Source organism: Thalassophryne amazonica, chromosome 5 (assembly GCF_902500255.1).
Source record: "Thalassophryne amazonica chromosome 5, fThaAma1.1, whole genome shotgun sequence".
Taxonomy (NCBI): domain Eukaryota; kingdom Metazoa; phylum Chordata; class Actinopteri; order Batrachoidiformes; family Batrachoididae; genus Thalassophryne; species Thalassophryne amazonica.
Window position 1 is genome coordinate 132,096,321 of NC_047107.1, and position 19,652 is coordinate 132,115,972.

The window sequence follows — 19,652 nt, forward strand, 5'->3', positions numbered from 1 at the left end:
TCATGAGGTTTGGTCATCTTCATGTTTGTGTTGTGTGGGCCGCCAGAAGAGGAGGTACTGCTGGCCCACCACCAGAGGGCGCCCTGCCTGAAGTGCGGGCTTCAGGCACGAGAGGGCGCTGCCGCCATGGACACAGCCGGGGGTGACAGCTGTCGCTCATTACCTCTTGACAGCTGTCACCCATCTACTCAACATCATCTCACTCCATAAAGACCAGACGTCATCTCCACCTCGTTGCCGAGATATCATACTTCATAGGAGGTACTACTTTCAGCCTTTTTTTGAGATTTATAAATCTGTGATTGTGAGTGTTTGCAGGAGAACCGGTCGTTTTGGTGGAGGCTGTGCATGACGGCGCTCCTTTTCCTCTGAGACCACTGCAACGTGTTGAGTGAGAGGTGGAGGTGGCATTCCCACCGTTGTTTGTTACTGGGTGTACACACACCCACACTTGACTGTCTTTGTTCTTCGCCAGCAGTACCAGATCCGACAGTCAGGGACAGTGATCACCTGGGAATTCGGGACTTGGCGGCTCCAGTATTCACCAGGTTCTGGGGCGGCGGAAATCATGTGGTTCCGGCTCTTCTCAGGACAGACGTCTTCTATCCTCGAGCCTGCCCACACGTCACCTCTGTGTATTGACTGTTATGATATTCTGTGATTGTCTGTATGTTCGTTGTGCACATTCACAACATTAAATTGTTAATTTTTGGCTCATCTATTGACCGTTCATTTGCGCCCCCTGTTGTGGGTCCGTGTCACTACACTTTCCCAACAGGATATCTCGGCCAGCGTCATGGACTCCGAGGGGCGTCACCCGGCTGTTGAACGACCAATGGGAGAGCAGGGAGCGCAGGCGTCTGCAGGAGACGTGATTGGTGAGCTGCAGCACATTCTCACCGCCTTTACGGCTCGGTTGGATCAAATGACTGAGCAAAACATCCTCCTGAACTGCACAGATGGCGGCGAGCGCTCAGGGCGCTGCTGCGGCCCGTCCTCCTGCCGACCCTGTGCAGGATATAAACGTTCCAGTGGTGGTTCAACAACCCCTCCCACCATCCCCTGAAGCATATATAAGCCCTCCTGAGCCATACGGAGGTTGTGTGGAGACGTGCGTGGACTTTCTTATGCAGTGTTCGCTCGTCTTCGCACAACATCCCGTCATGTACGCGTCAGACGCTAGTAAAATAGCTTATGTGATTGCTCTGCTTCGGGGTAAAGCACGCGCCTGGGCTACGGCGCTCTGGGAACAGAACTCACGGTTGTTATCAGCATACACTGGGTTTGTGGGGGAGTTCAGAACAGTGTTTGATCACCCTAACAGAGGAGAGACCGCTTCAACTGTGCTGCTGTCAATGAGACAGAGACGCGAGAGCGCAGCCACTTATGCAGTCAACTTCCGCATCGCGGCTGCGAGGTCCGGCTGGAATAACGTTGCGCTCCGCGCCACCTTCGTAAACGGACTGTCGTTGGTTCTGAAAGAGCAGCTGGTAGCTAAGGAGGAACCGCAGGATTTAGATGGGCTTATCGATCTCGTTATACGGTTAGACAATCGGTTGGAGGAACGCCGTCGGGAGCGAGGCGAAGGACGTGACCGGATACGCGCCGCCCCTCTCCCTTCCGGGTTCGATAAGGCGCCGCCCTCCCCACGCTCCACAGCCGCAGCGCTTTGTGGGGCAACAGCTCCCCCTGCTGACGTTGTTAGGGAAACGCACAGGGCCAAAATGGGGAGGCTGATCCTTGGAGAGTGTTTTCTCTGCAGCTCAACTGAGCACACACAGAGAAACTGCCCCAAAAGGCCAAAACGACAACAACCGCCCTTAGAGACTGGGCTAAGGAGGGGTCAAACCATTCAAGTGAGACACACACAAATTGCCACACGACTCCCAGTCACAATCCTGAGCGGGGATTTAACCCTTCAAGCCCGAGCACTGGTGGACACGGGGTCAGAAGGGAATCTGCTAGACAGCAGATGGGCAAGGGAGGTAGGGCTCCCTCTGGTGGCGCTTCCTTCGCCATTGCAGGTGCGGGCACTAGATGGCACCCTCCTCCCTTTACTCACACACAAGACACAACCAGTAACTCTGGTAGTGTCTGGAAACCATCGGGAGGAGATTGAGTTTTTTGTGACTCCTTCTACCTCCCGCGTGATTTTGGGCATCCCATGGATGTTGAAGCACAATCCCCGGATTGATTGGCCGTCTGGGGTGGTGGTTCAGTGGAGCGAAACCTGCCATCGGGGGTGTTTAGGATCCTCGGTTCCTCCCGGTTCACAGGCTAAGGAGGAGGTCAAAGTCCCTCCCAATCTGACCTACATCCGGGACTCATTAGCTGCCGGGCTGATCCGGAACTCCACCTCCCCGATGGGGGCAGGTTTCTTTTTTGTGGGCAAGAAAGATGGCGGACTTCGTCCATGTATTGATTACAGGGGGCTGAATGAGATTACGGTTCGCAACCGATACCCGTTACCATTGTTAGATTCCGTGTTCACCCCCCTGCATGGAGCCAAAATCTTTACTAAGATGGATCTTAGGAATGCGTATCACCTGGTTCGGATCCGGAAGGGAGACGAATGGAAGACGGCATTTAACACCCCGTTAGGTCACTTTGAGTACCTGGTCATGCCGTTCGGCCTCACCAACGCCCCTGCGACGTTCCAAGCCTTGGTTAACGACGTCTTGCGGGACTTCCTGCACCGATTCGTCTTCGTATATCTGGACGATATTCTCATCTTTTCTCCGGATCCTGAGACCCATGTCCAGCATGTACGTCAGGTCCTGCAGCGGTTGTTAGGGAACCGACTGTTTGTGAAGGGCGAGAAGTGCGAGTTTCACCGCGCGTCTTTGTCCTTCCTGGGGTTTATAATCTCCTCCAACTCCGTCGCCCCTGATCCGGCCAAGGTTGCGGCGGTGAGAGATTGGCCCCAACCACCAAGCCGTAGGAAGCTGCAACAGTTCCTCGGCTTTGCTAATTTCTATAGGAGGTTCATTAAGGGCTACAGTCAGGTAGTTAGCCCCCTGACAGCCCTGACCTCTCCAAAGGTCTCCTTCACCTGGTCGGATCGGTGCAAAGCCGCGTTCAAGGAGTTGAAACGACGGTTCTCTACTGCGCCAGTTTTGGTGCAGCCCGACCCTAGCCGCCAGTTCATGGTTGAAGTGGACGCCTCTGACTCAGGGATAGGAGCCGTGCTGTCCCAGAGCGGAGAGACCGATAAGGTTCTTCACCCGTGTGCCTACTTTTCCCGCAGGTTGACCCCGGCTGAACGGAACTATGACGTCGGCAATCGAGAACTCCTTGCGGTGAAAGAGGCTCTTGAGGAGTGGAGACACCTGTTGGAGGGAGCGTCTGTGCCATTCACGGTTTTCACTGACCATCGGAACCTGGAGTATATCAGGACCGCCAAGTGGCTGAACCCCAGGCAAGCCCGCTGGTCACTGTTCTTCGGGCGTTTCGACTTCCGGATCACCTATCGCCCCGGGACCAAGAACCAGAGATCGGATGCCTTGTCCCGGGTACACGAAGACGAAGTCAAAACAGAGCTGTCGGATCCACCGGAGCCCATCATTCCGGAGTCCACTATCGTGGCCATCCTCACCTGGGACGTGGAGAAGACCGTCCGGGAGGCCCTGGCACGGAGCACGGACCCTGGAACCGGTCCGAAGAACCGTCAGTACGTCCCACCAGAGGCCAGAGCTGCAGTCTTGGACTTCTGTCACGGTTCCAAGCTCTCCTGTCATCCAGGGGTGCGAAGGACCGTGGCAGTTGTCCGGCAGCGCTTCTGGTGGGCGTCTATGGAGGCCGACATCCGGGAATATATCCAGGCCTGCATCACCTGTGCCAGGGGCAAGGCAGTACATAAGAAGGCCCAAGGGCTCCTCCAGCCGCTGCCGGTGCCTCATCGCCCCTGGTCCCACATCGGCCTGGATTTCGTCACGGGCCTCCCGCCGTCCCAGGGCAACACCACCATCTTCACGATAGTGGACCGATTCTCCAAGGCGGCCAACTTCGTGGCCCTCCCGAAGATCCCAACAGCCCAGGAGACAGCAGACCTCCTGGTCCACCACGTCGTCCGTCTGCATGGGATACCCTCTGACATCGTCTCTGATCGTGGTCCCCAGTTCTCCTCACACGTCTGGAGGAGCTTCTGCCGTGAACTGGGGGCCACCGTGAGCCTCTCGTCCGGGTACCATCCACAGACGAACGGACAGGCAGAGCGGGCCAACCAGGACTTGGAACAGACCCTCCGCTGCGTCACATCCGCGCACCCGACGGCCTGGAGTAACCATCTGGCCTGGATCGAGTATGCGCATAACAGCCAGGTGTCTTCTGCCACCGGCCTCTCCCCATTTGAGGTGTGTTTGGGGTATCAGCCCCCGTTGTTTCCCGTGGTGGAGGGAGAGGTCGGTGTGCCCTCGGTCCAGGCCCACCTGCGGAAGTGCCGTCGGGTGTGGCGCTCCGCCCGTTCTGCCTTGTTGAAGGCCCGGACGAGGGCGAAGACCCATGCAGACTGCCGGCGATCCCCGGCCCCTGCTTACCAGCCCGGGCAGGAGGTGTGGCTTTCCACGAAGGACATCCCCCTCCAGGTGGACTCCCCAAAACTTCAGGACAGGTACATTGGCCCCTTCAGGATCCTCAAAGTCCTCAGTCCTGCCGCAGTGAAGCTCCAACTCCCGGCTTCACTGCGGATCCATCCGGTTTTCCACGTGTCCCGCATCAAACCTCACCACACCTCACCCCTCTGTGCTCCCGGACCGGCGCCGCCTCCTGCTCGGATCATCGACGGGGAGCCGGCTTGGACGGTGCGCCGGCTCCTGGACACCGTCGGAGGGGTCAGGGGTTCCAGTACTTGGTGAACGGGGAGGGGTATGGACCCGAAGAACGCTCCTGGGTGAAGAGGAGCTTCATCCTGGATCCAGCCCTCCTGGCCGACTTCTACCGCCGACACCCCGACAAACCTGGTCGGGCGCCAGGAGGCGCCCGTTGAGGGGGGGGGTCCTGTTGTGTGGGCCGCCAGAAGAGGAGGTACTGCTGGCCCACCACCAGAGGGCGCCCTGTCTGAAGTGCGGGCTTCAGGCACGAGAGGGCGCTGCCGCCATGGACACAGCCGGGGGTGACAGCTGTCGCTCATTACCTCTTGACAGCTGTCACCCATCTACTCAACATCATCTCACTCCATAAAGACCAGACGTCATCTCCACCTCGTTGCCGAGATATCATACTTCATAGGAGGTACTACTCTCAGCCTTTTTTTGAGATTTATAAATCTGTGATTGTGTTTGCAGGAGAACCGGTCGTTTTGGTGGAGGCTGTGCATGACGGCGCTCCTTTTCCTCTGAGACCACTGCAACGTGTTGAGTGAGAGGTGGAGGTGGCATTCCCACCGTTGTTGTTACTGGGTGTACACACACCCACACTTGACTGTCTTTGTTCTTCGCCAGCAGGACCAGATCCGACAGTCGGGGATGGTGATCACCTGGGAATTCGGGACTTGGCGGCTCCAGTATTCACCAGGTTCTGGGGCGGCGGAAATCGTGTGGCTCCGGCTCTTCTCAGGACAGACGTCTTCTATCCTCGAGCCTGCCCACACGTCACCTGTGTATTGACTGTTATGATATTCTGTGATTGTCTGTATGTTCGTTGTGCACATTCACAACATTAAATTGTTATATTTTGGCTCATCTATTGACCGTTCATTTGCGCCCCCTGTTGTGGGTCCGTGTCACTACACTTTCCCAACAGTTTGGTCGTTTCTTAATCTCTGCTGCACTCTGCTGTTCTCTTTTGTTACTACATGTTCTGTCATGTAATCAGCACACTTAAGTTCAATCAGTGCAGCTGGTTATTTAAGGTCACAGTTTAGGGTTGGTCTTTGGAGGTCCATTGTCGTGGGTGTTGTGTCAAGCAGTCTTGTTCTTCTGTGTCTTCCAGTGCTCCTGTCTCAGTGAGTAGTAAGTTTTGGATTTTTTTTGTACTGACTGAGTTCTGGATTTTTACATTCCCCTTTGTTGTTGGTTGTCTTAAGAGTTTTTCCTCACTTCTTCATGTCCCAGATTTCCCTCGCCCTTTCTGGGTTGAGTTTGTATTTTTGTTGAACTCCAGTCCTCACCTTTTTGTATTTTTTGGGGTAACCTTCACTTTAATGAATATTGACTTTTTGTTCAGACCTCCTCTCCTCTGGATGGAGAGCTTTGTTAATAAAACACGGTTTTTGGAAACTACCTTTTGTGTCCTTGCTGTCCTGCATATTGAGGTTTGATTTTTGATTAGTTAGTCCTTGTTCCCACATCATAACACCAAATGCTAGGTCAAAGCAAAGAGCTCGCTAAAAGCACCCGCCGCAAGGGTGGGCATCGATCCTGCATCCACTGGAAGAACAGGCATCAATCTCACATCTGTCAGAAGGAATGGAATTGGCCTATATTTTAGTGACCTCACCGGTCCCTGCAGGCACAGGGACTGCGTCCAGGAACCTCCAACCTGATCTTCCACCAGTTCTTCTCTCCGTGACGAGCCACAGCTCGCAGCAGCAGCTGGACGGCACAAAGAGACACAGAGAACCAAAGAATTTAGGACCGAACCCCATTATTCATTATCACCTCCACATCATGTGTTAGGGACCATTATTTCTTATGTAAGACTCATTTATGGATTTTAAACAAACAAACTAAATTATCAACCCCTCACATGAGAACATGTAAAAATATGAAACAGAGAACAATGAAAAACATCAGGGAGGTGTTGGGAAAAAAGGTTGGTGAGTGAACTCGAACAATAACAACAAAACAACCAAAAAACCCTTATGTGGTACACACGCATTGCATAGAGAGGAACCTAAAGCCCAACTACGACAGGAACCCTGACCCCAACTAGGACAGGAACCCTAATTCAGACAGGAACCGTAACCCCAACTCAGACAGGAACCCTAACCCTAACTAGGACAGGAATGCTAAATCTGACAGGAACCCTAATTCAGACAGGAACCGTAAACCTAACCTGCACGGGAACCCTAATCCTAATTCGGACAGGAACCATAACCCTAATTTGGACAGGAACCCTAACTAGGACAGGAACCCTAACCCTAATTCGGATAGGAACCCTAACCCTAACTAGGACAGGATCCCTAACCCTAACTCAGACAGGAAGTGCAGGTTAAGGTTTCAGATGGAGGTGGCTGCATTCAGCCAGAGGGACCCAGCATGCTCCCAAGACTTGAGGACTCTTCCAGTGCATCAGAATAACTACCTTGCCTCAATAACAGTGTGAAACACAACATGATCCATAAAATGGGACAGAAGTGACAGACAAATGGGAAGGACACCAACCAGTGCAACTAAGGGTGAGAGTGGGACAAAGACAGAGCTCCAAAACAGAGACAGGACCATGTTGCAGGCATCCATTTCAAAATGAGCAAATATTTGCACAAAAACAATAAAGTTTATCAGTTTGATCATTAAATATCTTGTCTTTGTGGTGTATTCAATTGAATATAGGTTGAAGAGGATTTGAAAATCATTGTATTCTGCTTTTATTTACATTTTACACAACGTCCCGTTGTACTATTTTATTATCATTAGGGGACAGATCCTTAGTTTGAAAGTATTAATCAATCAATCAATCAATCAATTTTTTTATATAGCGCCAAATCACAACAAACAGTTGCCCCAAGGCGCTTTCAAAACCTCAAGTCCTTGCAACACCTAGTTTGCCAAATCCAAAACCAGGGAGACCAGCTATTAACCAGTAGTGATGTTCTAGATGCAAACTCATTCACCTGCATCACTTTCGAGCAGCACATTGATTGCACAGTCAATCAACTCAATCAACTTTTTTCTTGTATAGCGCCAAATCACAACAAACAGTTGCCCCAAGGCGCTCCACATTGCAAGGCAAGGCCATACAATAATTATGAAACACAGTCTACGTCTAAAGCAACATAACCAAGGGATGGTCCAGGGTCACCCGATCCAGCCCTAACTATAAGCCTTAGCGAAAAGGAAAGTTTTAAGCCTAATCTTAAAAGTAGAGAGGGTATCTGTCTCCCTGATCTGAATTGGGAGCTGGTTCCACAGGAGAAGAGCCTGAAAGCTGAAGGCTCTGCCTCCCATTCTACTCTTACAAACCCTAGGAACTACAAGTAAGCCCGCAGTCTGAGAGCGAAGCGCTCTAATGGGGTAATATGGTACTATGAGGTCCCTAAGATAAGATGGGACCTGATTATTCAAAACCTTATAAGTAAGAAGAAGAATTTTAAATTCTATTCTAGCATTAACAGGAAGCCAATGAAGGGAGGCCAACACGGGTGAGATATGCTCTCTCCTGCTAGTCCCCGTCAGTACTCTAGCTGCAGCATTCTGAACCAACTGAAGGCTTTTTAGGGAACTTTTAGGACAACCTGATAATAATGAATTACAATAGTCCAGCCTAGAGGAAACAAATGCATGAATTAGTTTTTCAGCATCACTCTGAGACAAGACCTTTCTGATTTTAGAGATATTGCGTAAATGCAAAAAGGCAGTCCTACATATTTGTTTAATATGCGCTTTGAATGACATATCCTGATCAAAAATAACTCCAAGATTTCTCACAGTATTACTAGAGATCAGGGAAATGCCATCCAGAGTAACGATCTGGTTAGACACCATGCTTCTAAGATTTGTGGGGCCAAGTACAATAACTTCAGTTTTATCTGAGTTTAAAAGCAGGAAATTAGAGGTCATCCATGTCTTTATGTCTGTAAGACAATCCTGCAGTTTAGCTAATTGGTGCGTATCCTCTGGCTTCATGGATAGATAAAGCTGGGTATCATCTGCGTAACAATGAAAATTTAAGCAATACCGTCTAATAATACTGCCCAAGGGAAGCATGTATAAAGTGAATAAAATTGGTCCTAGCACAGAACCTTGTGGAACTCCATAATTAACTTTAGTCTGTGAAGAAGATTCACAGTCGTGGACATATGTTCTGTGTTTTTTCTTTGCATCCAGACAGCCGGTATTTGTTTGCATTCACAGATAATGGGAAACATGACCCACGAACTAGGCTGGTTCAGGGATTTGTGGAGAGTCCTGGGGTTTGTGTGGCAGTGGTAAAATGTGATCCAGAACACCTGCAACTTCCAGATGAACGCACCCTTCTCTCTCTGACACCAGTATGCTGATGATCTCTGGAACTGCAGCTTGGTGTGACATATGTGACATTTCCAGCACCTGTCATCCCCAGAGGGAGCAAAGTTGTTGACCAGTATGTCACCCCAAAGGCTCCCACAAATACAGAGCGATGGACATGGCTAAGTGCTGTAGGGTTTGGAGCCTACGGCTGTGGACTCTGTGTTGATAACATGTCAACAATGTCAAGGGGACAGAGAAAATGCAGACAGCTTTCAAGATGTTATGCAGGTGCTGATGTCAGCACTAGCGCTTGGATCGATTGTCGTCAGCCATTCCATCTTCACGGGGGTGAAAGGAGGGGTGTTGTTAAAACCCCTTTCACACTGGCGTATTCGTAGAGCTGCTCATTGTTGCGTATCGTCTACGCCAAGTTGAGCAGCTCTACACTCACTTTTAGCAGCTCTATGTCAAGTTTTTTTTTTCTCCCTACGCAGCAGTATGTTGAGGGCTACGTGCGTAGGATGGAAGAAATTAAACATGTTTAATTTTCTTCAGCGTAGAGTGCTGGACACAGTGTGAAGCAGGTCTGCGCAGCACAGCGTTACTGCAGGCAAGACTGTGCAACATGGTGCCTCTGTACACAACCAAAAACTGAGTGCTGCATTCAGAGGAATCAACTGAGAACATGAGAACATGAACATAGGATCACACAGCTTACAGCGACTCTGTGTGCACAGAACAAGAAATCGAACCTCGAACCTCAGAAATCCAGAAACAGAACACAAACAGCAGGTTGGTTGCTCGCTCTCTGTCCCTCTGTCTGTCTGTCTCTCACTCTGTCTCTCTGTCTCTCTCTCTTTCTCTCTCTGTGTCTGATCAAACCTGAAAAGAGCTGTGACTCTTCAAAATAAAAGCCTCGTCGCTGCATGTCAGTGCAATCATCAAATCACCGGACCTGATCGGAGCAACCGGAGCTTTAAAAGTTTAGAGTTGCAGCGCTTCATTCACAGCAACCTTTACCACAGCCAGACTCAGCATCTGGACACAATGAAAATGATCCACCAAGACAAAAAAAAAAAAATAAAAAAATTAATAATAATGTTAAATGACTGTTTCTGACGTGCACCACACCGTGCAGTAGAGAACAGAGCGCACTTCCACAGAGGCAGAAAGGAGCAGCTTTGGCTACATACGTGGCAGTAATTCAACTGTAAAAACCTCATGATACAGTCCACTGTTTTTCAAGTGCAGCGACGTGTTCTGGACAGCCAGCAGGAGGGAACTGGTTTTAAATAGCGGCAAGAGCTACATGCAACTGTGTGCACACATTAAAAAGTGAACACATGCAGCTGCAAGCAGATCTACGAACACGGAAAAAGGCTGAGTACGCACGCATTTTGGGCGTATTTAAATGAAACACAATGCTGCAATATGCAGCTCTACGAATACGCCAGTGTGAAAGGGGCTTAAGGCAGAAACCCACCGCACTGCAGGCAGAGGTACGGGTCACGTCACCATCCTGTTGTGTGTTACCCCATGTGGCTCTCCCCAAGGATCCTTAGAAGACTTGGCTGTTTGTTCTGTGGTCACTGTTACCACTATGCTTGGTGAATCATCACCCATTGTAGGCTCCCACTGTGTGGTGCACGTGCTACACTCCTGCCACCCAATACATAACAGCGGCAGGGCGCTAAGGAGCCAAGAATGTAAAGCCGTCATACCTTCAAGTCCTTACTCTTTGGATCCAGCTACTCCACTTCAAGTAGAGGAGGAGGCCGATAATAAAGATTATGTTGCCGTCTTATTCACCAGACAGACCGGACAGGCAACCAACACCAACTGACAATGCAGAAAATACATGGTTCTCTACACCAACGGTTTCACTCACAGAACCACTGATAATACACATCGGGCTGGACATGTGGCTGTAAATGACCGAGCTAAACCCGGGAGCTCTACCTGCCGGTACATCAGAGTTACATTTATAACCTTATTCAACCAGGTTAAAGAACAAAGCCAAGTGAGATCTTTTATAAGGGTGACCTGACCAAGAGTGGCAGCGGCAAACAAGCTAATCTTTTTTTCAAGATGACGGTGTCAATGCGCTGCCTGTTATTTCAGCTCTGCCCCCTCTTTTCCTACTTTCACTATTTTTAATACTTTTTAATAGTGCTTTATTGTTTTTATTTGCAGTGGGTGGTACCTTGTGCAAGTATGCACATGGGAAACCCACTTTTGTAACTCTTGTGATTAGTTTTCTGCTTCTTTTGGCAATTTTTGAAGCAGCGCAGGGAAATCCCTTTGTTCCAGGCTCCAGACGTCCCATTGTTTACAGCCGGGAACAGCTGCTTGGACTAAGAGACTCTATGTACAGTGGGCCGGGTCCCCACTATGGTTTGGAAGTGTGATTATGCTTTGCGCATATATTCCTCCCTCTGCAGACATCGCCGCAGCCTGTGAGCAGAATCACAGTACAGTCACGCAGCTGCAGACGCAACATCCCCGCGCCCTCCTCCTCATCACAGGGGACTTTAATCACACCTCCCTCTTCGCCACCCTCCCCACGTTCACCCAGTACGTCACGTGTAAAACCAGGGACAGCAGAATACTGGATCTTTTTTTACGCTAATGTGGAGGACGCTTATACCTCCGCCCCCTCCCCCCGCTTGGTTGCTCTGATCACAACCTCGTCTATTTGCTCCCCCAATACACACCCAGGGTGAGAAGAGAGCCAGTGCAGAAAAGGTCGGTGAAACTCTGTACTGAAGAGGCCACTGAGAGGCTGAGGGACTGTTTCAGAACCACAGACTGGAGCATGTTTCAAAACTCTCACAGTGAAGACATCAGCGGCCTGACCCAGTGTGTCACTGAGTACATGAACTTCTGTGTGGAGAGCACTGTGCCCACCTGGAGGGTACCGTGCTTTCCCAACAACCACCCCTGGGTGACCCCCGAGCTGAAGGTCCTGATGAACCAGAAGAAGTGGGCTTTCAACTCAGGAGACAGAGAGGAGCAGCGTAGAGACCAACAGGAGCTCCAGTGGAAGATCTGGGCAGCCAAGAAGGAGTATGAAGGGAAGATGGAGGAGCAGCTGGACCGGAACAACGTCAGAGACGTGTGGACCTAAACAGTTACTTTAACCGTTTTGGCTCCTCCACACCTGCCCCTACTCCCTTTTAACAGGAAGAAACCTCCAGCAGAACCAGGCTCAGGGAGGGGCAGTCTTCTGCTGGGACTGGTTGGGGCTGAGGGAGAGAACCAGGAAAAAGACATGCTGTGGAGGGGAGCAGAGATCGATCACTAATGATTAAATGCAGAGTGGTGCATACAGAGCAAAAAGAGAAAGAAACAGTGCATCATGGGAACCCCCCAGCAGTCTACGTCTATAGCAGCATAACTAAGGGATGGTTCAGGGTCACCTGATCCAGCCCTAACTATAAGCTTTAGCAAAAAGGAAAGTTTTAAGCCTAATCTTAAAAGTAGAGAGGGTGTCTGTCTCCCTGATCTGAATTGGGAGCTGGTTCCACAGGAGAGCAGCCTGAAAGCTGAAGGCTCTGCCTCCCATTCTACTCTTACAAACCCTAGGAACTACAAGTAAGCCTGCAGTCTGAGAGCGAAGCGCTCTATTGGGGTGATATGGTACTACGAGGTCCCTAAGATAAGATGGGACCTGATTATTCAAAACCTTATAAGTAAGAAGAAGAATTTTAAATTCTATTCTAGAATTAACAGGAAGCCAATGAAGAGAGGCCAATATGGGTGAGATATGCTCTCTCCTTCTAGTCCCCGTCAGCACTCTAGCTGCAGCATTTTGAATTAACTGAAGGCTTATTAGGGAACTTTTAGGACAACCTGATAATAATGAATTACAATAGTCCAGCCTAGAGGAAATAAATGCATGAATTAGTTTTTCAGCATCACTCTGAGACAAGACCTTTCTGATTTTAGAGATATTGCGTAAATGCAAAAAAGCAGTCCTACATATTTGTTTAATATGCGCTTTGAATGACATATCCTGATCAAAAATGACTCCAAGATTTCTCACAGTATTACTAGAGGTCAGGGTAATGCCATCCAGAGTAAGGATCTGGTTAGACACCATGTTTCTAAGATTTGTGGGGCCAAGTACAATAACTTCAGTTTTATCTGAGTTTAAAAGCAGGAAATTAGAGGTCATCCATGTCTTTATGTCTGTAAGACAATCCTGCAGTTTAGCTAATTGGTGTGTGTCCTCTGGCTTCATGGATAGATAAAGCTGGGTATCATCTGCGTAACAATGAAAATTTAAGCAATACCGTCTAATAATACTGCCTAAGGGAAGCATATATAAAGTGAATAAAATTGGTCCTAGCACAGAACCTTGTGGAACTCCATAATTAACTTTAGTCTGTGAAGAAGATTCCCCATTTACATGAACAAATTGTAATCTATTAGACAAATATGATTCAAACCACCGCAGCGCAGTGCCTTTAATACCTATGGCATGCTCTAATCTCTGTAATAAAATTTTATGGTCAACAGTATCAAAAGCAGCACTGAGGTCTAACAGAACAAGCACAGAGATGAGTCCACTGTCCGAGGCCATAAGAAGATCATTTGTAACCTTCACTAATGCTGTTTCTGTACTATGATGAATTCTAAAACCTGACTGAAACTCTTCAAATAGACCATTCCTCTGCAGATGATCAGTTAGCTGTTTTACAACTACCCTTTCAAGAATTTTTGAGAGAAAAGGAAGGTTGGAGATTGGCCTATAATTAGCTAAGATAGCTAATTCAGCACCAGTCCACCTCAGTTCACACCTCAGCTCCCCCCTCCCTCCCTCCTCATTGTGACTCAGACTGAGGTGAGAGGCCAGCTACTGCGGCTGAAGCAGAAGAAAGCAGCAGGACCTGATGGGATCTCCCCGAGGCTGCTGTGCAGATGAGCTCTGTGAGGTCCATAGCCACATCTTCAACATGAGCCTCAGCCTACGGGTGGTCCCCACCCTGTGGAAGACCTCCTGTGTGGTCCCGGTTCCCAAAACACCACACACCAAGGAACCTGCCCACTACAGACCAGTTGCCCTGACCTCCCACCTCATGAAGACCATGGAACGGCTCATCCTGTCTCATCTCCGCACCATGGTGAGCAACATCCTGGACCCACTGCAGTTCACCTACAGGCCCAACATTGGGGTAGATGACGCTGTCATCTACCTGCTGCAGCGAGTGCTCACCCACCTGGAGACCGGTGGGAGCACTGTGAGAGTCATGTTCTTTGATTTCTCCAGCGCTTTCAACACCATCTCGCCACCTGGACCACTGACTACCTCACTGACCACCCGCAGTACGTGCAGTTGCGCGGCTGTCAGTCTGAGGTGGTAAGGTGCAGCACCGGGGTGTCTCAACACCAGTAAGACGAAGGAGATGGTGATCGACTTCAGGAGGAAATCACCACCTCACCCACCGGTGAACATCCAAGGGGAGGAAATAAAGACTGTGGACAGTCTCAAATACCTGGGTAGTCGCCTCTACCTCCTGAGGAGCCTGAGATCCTTTGGAGTGAGCAGGCCTCTGCTTAAGACCTTCTATGACTCTGTTGTAGCCTCTGCTCTCCTCTATGCTGTTGTCTGTTGGGCCCCGGGCAGCACAGAGTGGGGGAGAAAGAGACTGAACAAGCTGGTCAGGAAGTCCAGCTCTGTCCTAGGCTGTCCTCTGGACTCTCTGGAGGAGGTGGCTGAGCGGAGGGTGTTAACCAAGTTCAAATCCATCATGAACAACTCCTCTCACCCTCTGCACCAGACTGTAGTGGAGCTGAGCAGCTCGTTCAGTGAGAGACTGAGGCACCCTCAGTGCAAGAAAGAACGATACCGCAGGTCGTTCCTCCCTGCTGCTGTCAGACTGTACAATAACACTGTGAAATAACCACATGCAATAATATGTCCACAAATCATGTGAAGTAACAACTCGTTTACAAATCCCAGCACTAATGTCACCTTATCACACCTAAACTCCACTAAAATGCTCCTGTCTTTTTCAATTCCAATCATGTTTATGTATGCTATTTTACTGGACGAGTACATATATATGCACTAGCGCACACACACACACACACACACACACACACACATGAGGTCTGTTAGAAAAGTATCCGACCTTTTTATTTTTTGCAAAAACCATATGGATTTGAATCACGTGTGATTGCATCAGCCAAGCTTGAACCTTCGTGCGCATGCGTGAGTTTTTTCACGCCTGTCGGTTGCGTCATTCGCCTGTGAGCAGGCTTTGAGTGAGGAGTGGTCCACCCCTCTCGTCTATTTTTTATTGCGAATAAATGTCTGAACGATTTGGAGCTTTGCTGCATCAATTTTTTTCCAGAAACTGTGAGAGACCTCCAGGTGGACACCGTTTGAAAAATTAATATGGCTTTCAGGGACGATTTTATAGGGATTATACAGATTAAGGAGTGATCCAGACGGTTTAAAGACCGCCCACAACTGCTGAAAGCGCGGCGTGCTTCCAGCCCCCATCGACAGGCTGAAACAACCAGATCATTTCCAACGTGAAGGCTTTGTTGATCCGGGACCTCGTCTGACTTTTACAAAAAGGATGAAGATGTGGACATCAGCACTTTTTCGGTACATTCCACCGTTACACAAGTTTTTTTCATGGAAGGAAAAGCGGAGGTGTTGGTCCCACAGGACGGCTTTCAGGTGGATTTCAGACGGCTGTCGGTTGCTTTTCAGTCGTGTGATTATCTGATTGTGATTGTGCATGAGCTGGACCTGCCCCAACATGTCCTGGAAGGCTTCATCAGGGCGTTGCTTTGCGCCATGCAGCTCCACCGCCGCTCCTCTTTCCATGACAAAAACTCCTGTAACAGTGGAATGTGCCGTTCATTTCTAAACTGGACGCTGTCTTGATCCGGTATGTCGTCTGACTAGCACAGGAATTGTGAAAAGAGTGGACATCAGCATTTTTTCGGCACATTGAGACAGACGTGCGGAGGAATTCCGCGCGTCGTGGTGGAGCTGCATGGTGCAAAGCAACGGCGTGATGAAGCCTTCCAGGACATGTTGGGGCAGGTCCAGCTCATGCACAATCACAATCGGATAATCACACGACTGAAAAGCAACCGGAATCCACCTGAAAGCCGTCCTGTGAGACCAACACCGAGGTGGTTTTGTCCCGCGTAATGAACGGCTCCGTGGTGCGTCCCTCCGCTTTTCTTTCCATGAAAAAAACTCCTGTAACGGTGGAATGTACTGAAAAAGTGCTGATGTCCACATCTTCTGCCTTTTTGTGAAAGTCAGACGAGGTCCCGGATCAACAAAGCTTTCATGTTGGAAATGATCTGGTTGTTCCAGCGGGGTGTCAGCCTGCCGATGCCGCGCTCTCAGCAGTTGTGGGTGGTCTTTAAACCATCTGAATCACTCCTTAATCTGTGTAATCCCCATAAAATTGTCCCTGAAAGCCATATTAATTTTCCGAACGGTGTCCACCTGGAGGTCTCTCACAGTTTCTGGAAAAAAACTGATGCAGCAAAGCTCCAAATCGTTCAGACATTTATTCGCAATAAAAAATAGACGAGAGGGGTGGACCACTGCTCACACAAAGCCTGCTCACAGGCGAATGACGCAACCGACAGGCGTGAAAAAACTCACGTATGCACACGAAGGTTCAAGCTTGGCTGATGCAATCACACATGATTCAAATCCATATGGTTTTTTGAAAAAAATAAAAAGGTCGGATACTTTTCTAACAGACCTCGTATGTATGTATATATATATATATATATATATATATTTATTTATTTATTTTCCCCTCTATTCGCACTCATCTTGTGTGTTTTTTTAAGAGCCGACGTAACGTGAATTTCTCCACCGTGAGATCAATAAAGTCTTATCTTAATCACATCAGGAATGTTACAGAACAAATAAAATAAAAACAAGCCATTTACAGGAAAACAACTGACTTGGTCGAGGTGACAGTATATAAGTTAAAACAGTTTAAAATTTAAATACCAGGCACTGTGTGACAGAAGTCCATTCGTGATCTCTTAAAATAGAACTCATCCCAGACAGGACATGCTAATCAGAGGGCACACACAAAGCTAACAGCTAACAGCTTTCTTTCCCGTTTCAGCGCGAACAGGAGGAACATGAAAGCTTAATGCTGCGTTCACACTGGACGACACGTGAGCGACGACAGCGTCAGGTTGCCATGTAATCGCTATGGAAGGAAGGTTGTGGCGTCACAAAAGTCCAAGCCACGCAATGCGATGGACAGTATAAACAGTGCAGGCAGCGTAAGTAACAGTGTGATGCTGTAGTGCAAATGGCAGTGTACTAATGTAGACAGTATGAGATTAAATACGATAGTGCAACGGATAACAGTGGGAAGGAAATTTTTTTTTCCTTCCCACTGTAGCCAAGTGCTTGCTCACAGGGGGTCGTTTTGACCGTTGGGGTTTTACATAATTATTGTATGGCCTTGCCTTACAATATAAAGCGCCTTGGGGCAACTGTTTGTTGTGATTTGGCGCTATATAAAAAATTGATTGATTGATTGATTGAACAGTATAATAGTATAATCCAGTGGTGAAGTGGCAGTATGCTGATGTAAACAGTATAACATTATAGCATTAAATACATTAGTGCAATGGCTGTATACTTATGTACCAGTATCAGTACAGGCAGTCCTGATGTGGATGCAATAGTGCAATGGGGGAGGATAAAGTGAGGTGTGCAGACCTGGGGTGTGGGGGCGGGGGGGGAGTTGAGCATCATGACTGCCTGGTGGAAGAAACTGTCTTTGAGCCTGCTAGTTTTGGCCTGGAGACTCTGCAGTATCCTCCCTGATGGCGGCAGGCTAAAAAGACTGTGAGTTGGGTGGGTGGTGTCACCTGCGATCCTGGTGGCTTTGCAGGTGAGGCAGGTGTGGTAGGTGTCCAGCAGAGAGGGGAGAGGGACACCGATGATTTTCCCAGCTGCTTTCACAGTGCGCTGCAGGGTCTTGCGGCAGGATACGTGCAGTCACCGTACCACACAGTGAAGCTGCTGGTCAGGATGCTCTCCATGGTACCCCTGTAGAAGAAGTACATGATGGGGGTCGGGGCTCTTGCTTTCCTCAGTTTCTGCAGAAAGTAGAGTCGCTGTTTGGCTTTTTTGGCCAGAGATCTGGTGTTGATGTTCCAGGACAGGTCTTGGGAGATGTGTACACCCAGGAACTTTGTGCTGCTCACCCGCTTCACTTCAGCGCCATTGATGGTTAGTGGAGCATGCTGAGTGGGCTCTCTCCTGAAGTCTACGACAATCTCCTTTGTCTTCTCCATGTTCAGGTGGAGATTGTTGTCCGTGCACCACGTGGCCAGGCAGCTCACCTCACTCCTGTAGCTTGTCTCATCGTTGTTGTTGATGAGACCCACCACAGTCGTGTCATCTGCAAACTTTATGAAGAGGTTGGAGCTGGATGTAGGTGTGCAGTCGTGGGTCAGCAGAGTGAAGAGGAGGGGGCTCAGCACACATCCTTGGGGGGCTCCTGTGTTCAGCGTGATGGTGCTGGAGGTGTTGCTGCCAACCCGAACTGCCTGTGGTCTCCCCGTCAAAAAGTCCAGCAGCCAGTTGCACAGGGAGGTGTTGAGTCCCAGCTGGACTAGTTTGTGGATGAGCTGCTGGGGTATGATTGTATTGAATGCTGAGCTGAAGTCGAGGAACAGCATTCTGACGTGCGAGTCCTTGGTCTCCAGGTGAGTGAGGGCTAAGTGGAGGGCAGTGGAGATAGCATCGCCGGTCGAGCGGTTGGACCGGCATGCAAACTGGTAGGGGTCCAGTGTGTGTGTGTGTGTGTGGGGGGGGGGGGGGGGTCAGATTTGATGTGGTCCATGACTAGCTGCTCGAAGCACTTCATAATTATGGGAGTGAGTGCGACCAGGCAGTAGTCATTGTAGCAGGAGGGAGACGACTTCTTCGGGACCGGGATGATGGTGGTGGCTTTGAGGCATGTTGGGACAACAGCTTGTCTCAGCAAGATGGTGAAGATGTCCGTGAGGACATCCGTCACAATGACCAATCAGGGACTGGATATGTATTAACGTGGAGATGTCTGGAGTTTATACATGATGTGAACATGTCCTGTCTCTAGTAGCAGCCTGTGAGCAGGACTTATGTCCCTTTTGTCCTTTATTTCACAATTATGACAGAGTTTGAGGGGAGAGCGAGCAGCAGCACCACAGCAGCGGCAGCAGACCTTTTTTTTTTTTGGTTCAAATGTGCGCGCGCGAACGGGACAGGAGGTCCTCAAACTGGGTCCTGGAGAGGCGGAAGTACCGCTGAAAGCGGCCGTCATCCAGTCTCCATCATTTGCTCATGTAGCAAATAATGAAACTCCCCCAATTGGGAACGTCTCATGAGGATGTTGTGAACCCAGGGACGGCGCCGCTGGCGACGTTTGTCGGCTTTCCACAACAAATAGAGCACAGCAACTCGCTCTGTGTGATCAAGGTCCGCCGTGTTGACTTGATGGCGAGCGGAATGGAAGCTCCTTCCATTTGATGATGGGATTT

At 49.5% G+C, this 19,652-nt stretch overlaps 1 protein-coding gene across 1 annotated transcript in view; it reads right to left on the minus strand.

The window, feature by feature from the left end:
* Positions 1 to 19,652, minus strand: part of snapc4 (small nuclear RNA activating complex, polypeptide 4) — a 143,608-nt gene that overhangs the window by 98,516 nt on the left and 25,440 nt on the right. The window contains exon 14 of the mRNA XM_034169629.1: positions 6,436 to 6,530. Within this exon, the coding sequence (XP_034025520.1) occupies positions 6,436 to 6,530 (95 nt within the window). The remainder of the gene's footprint in view (positions 1 to 6,435; positions 6,531 to 19,652) is intronic.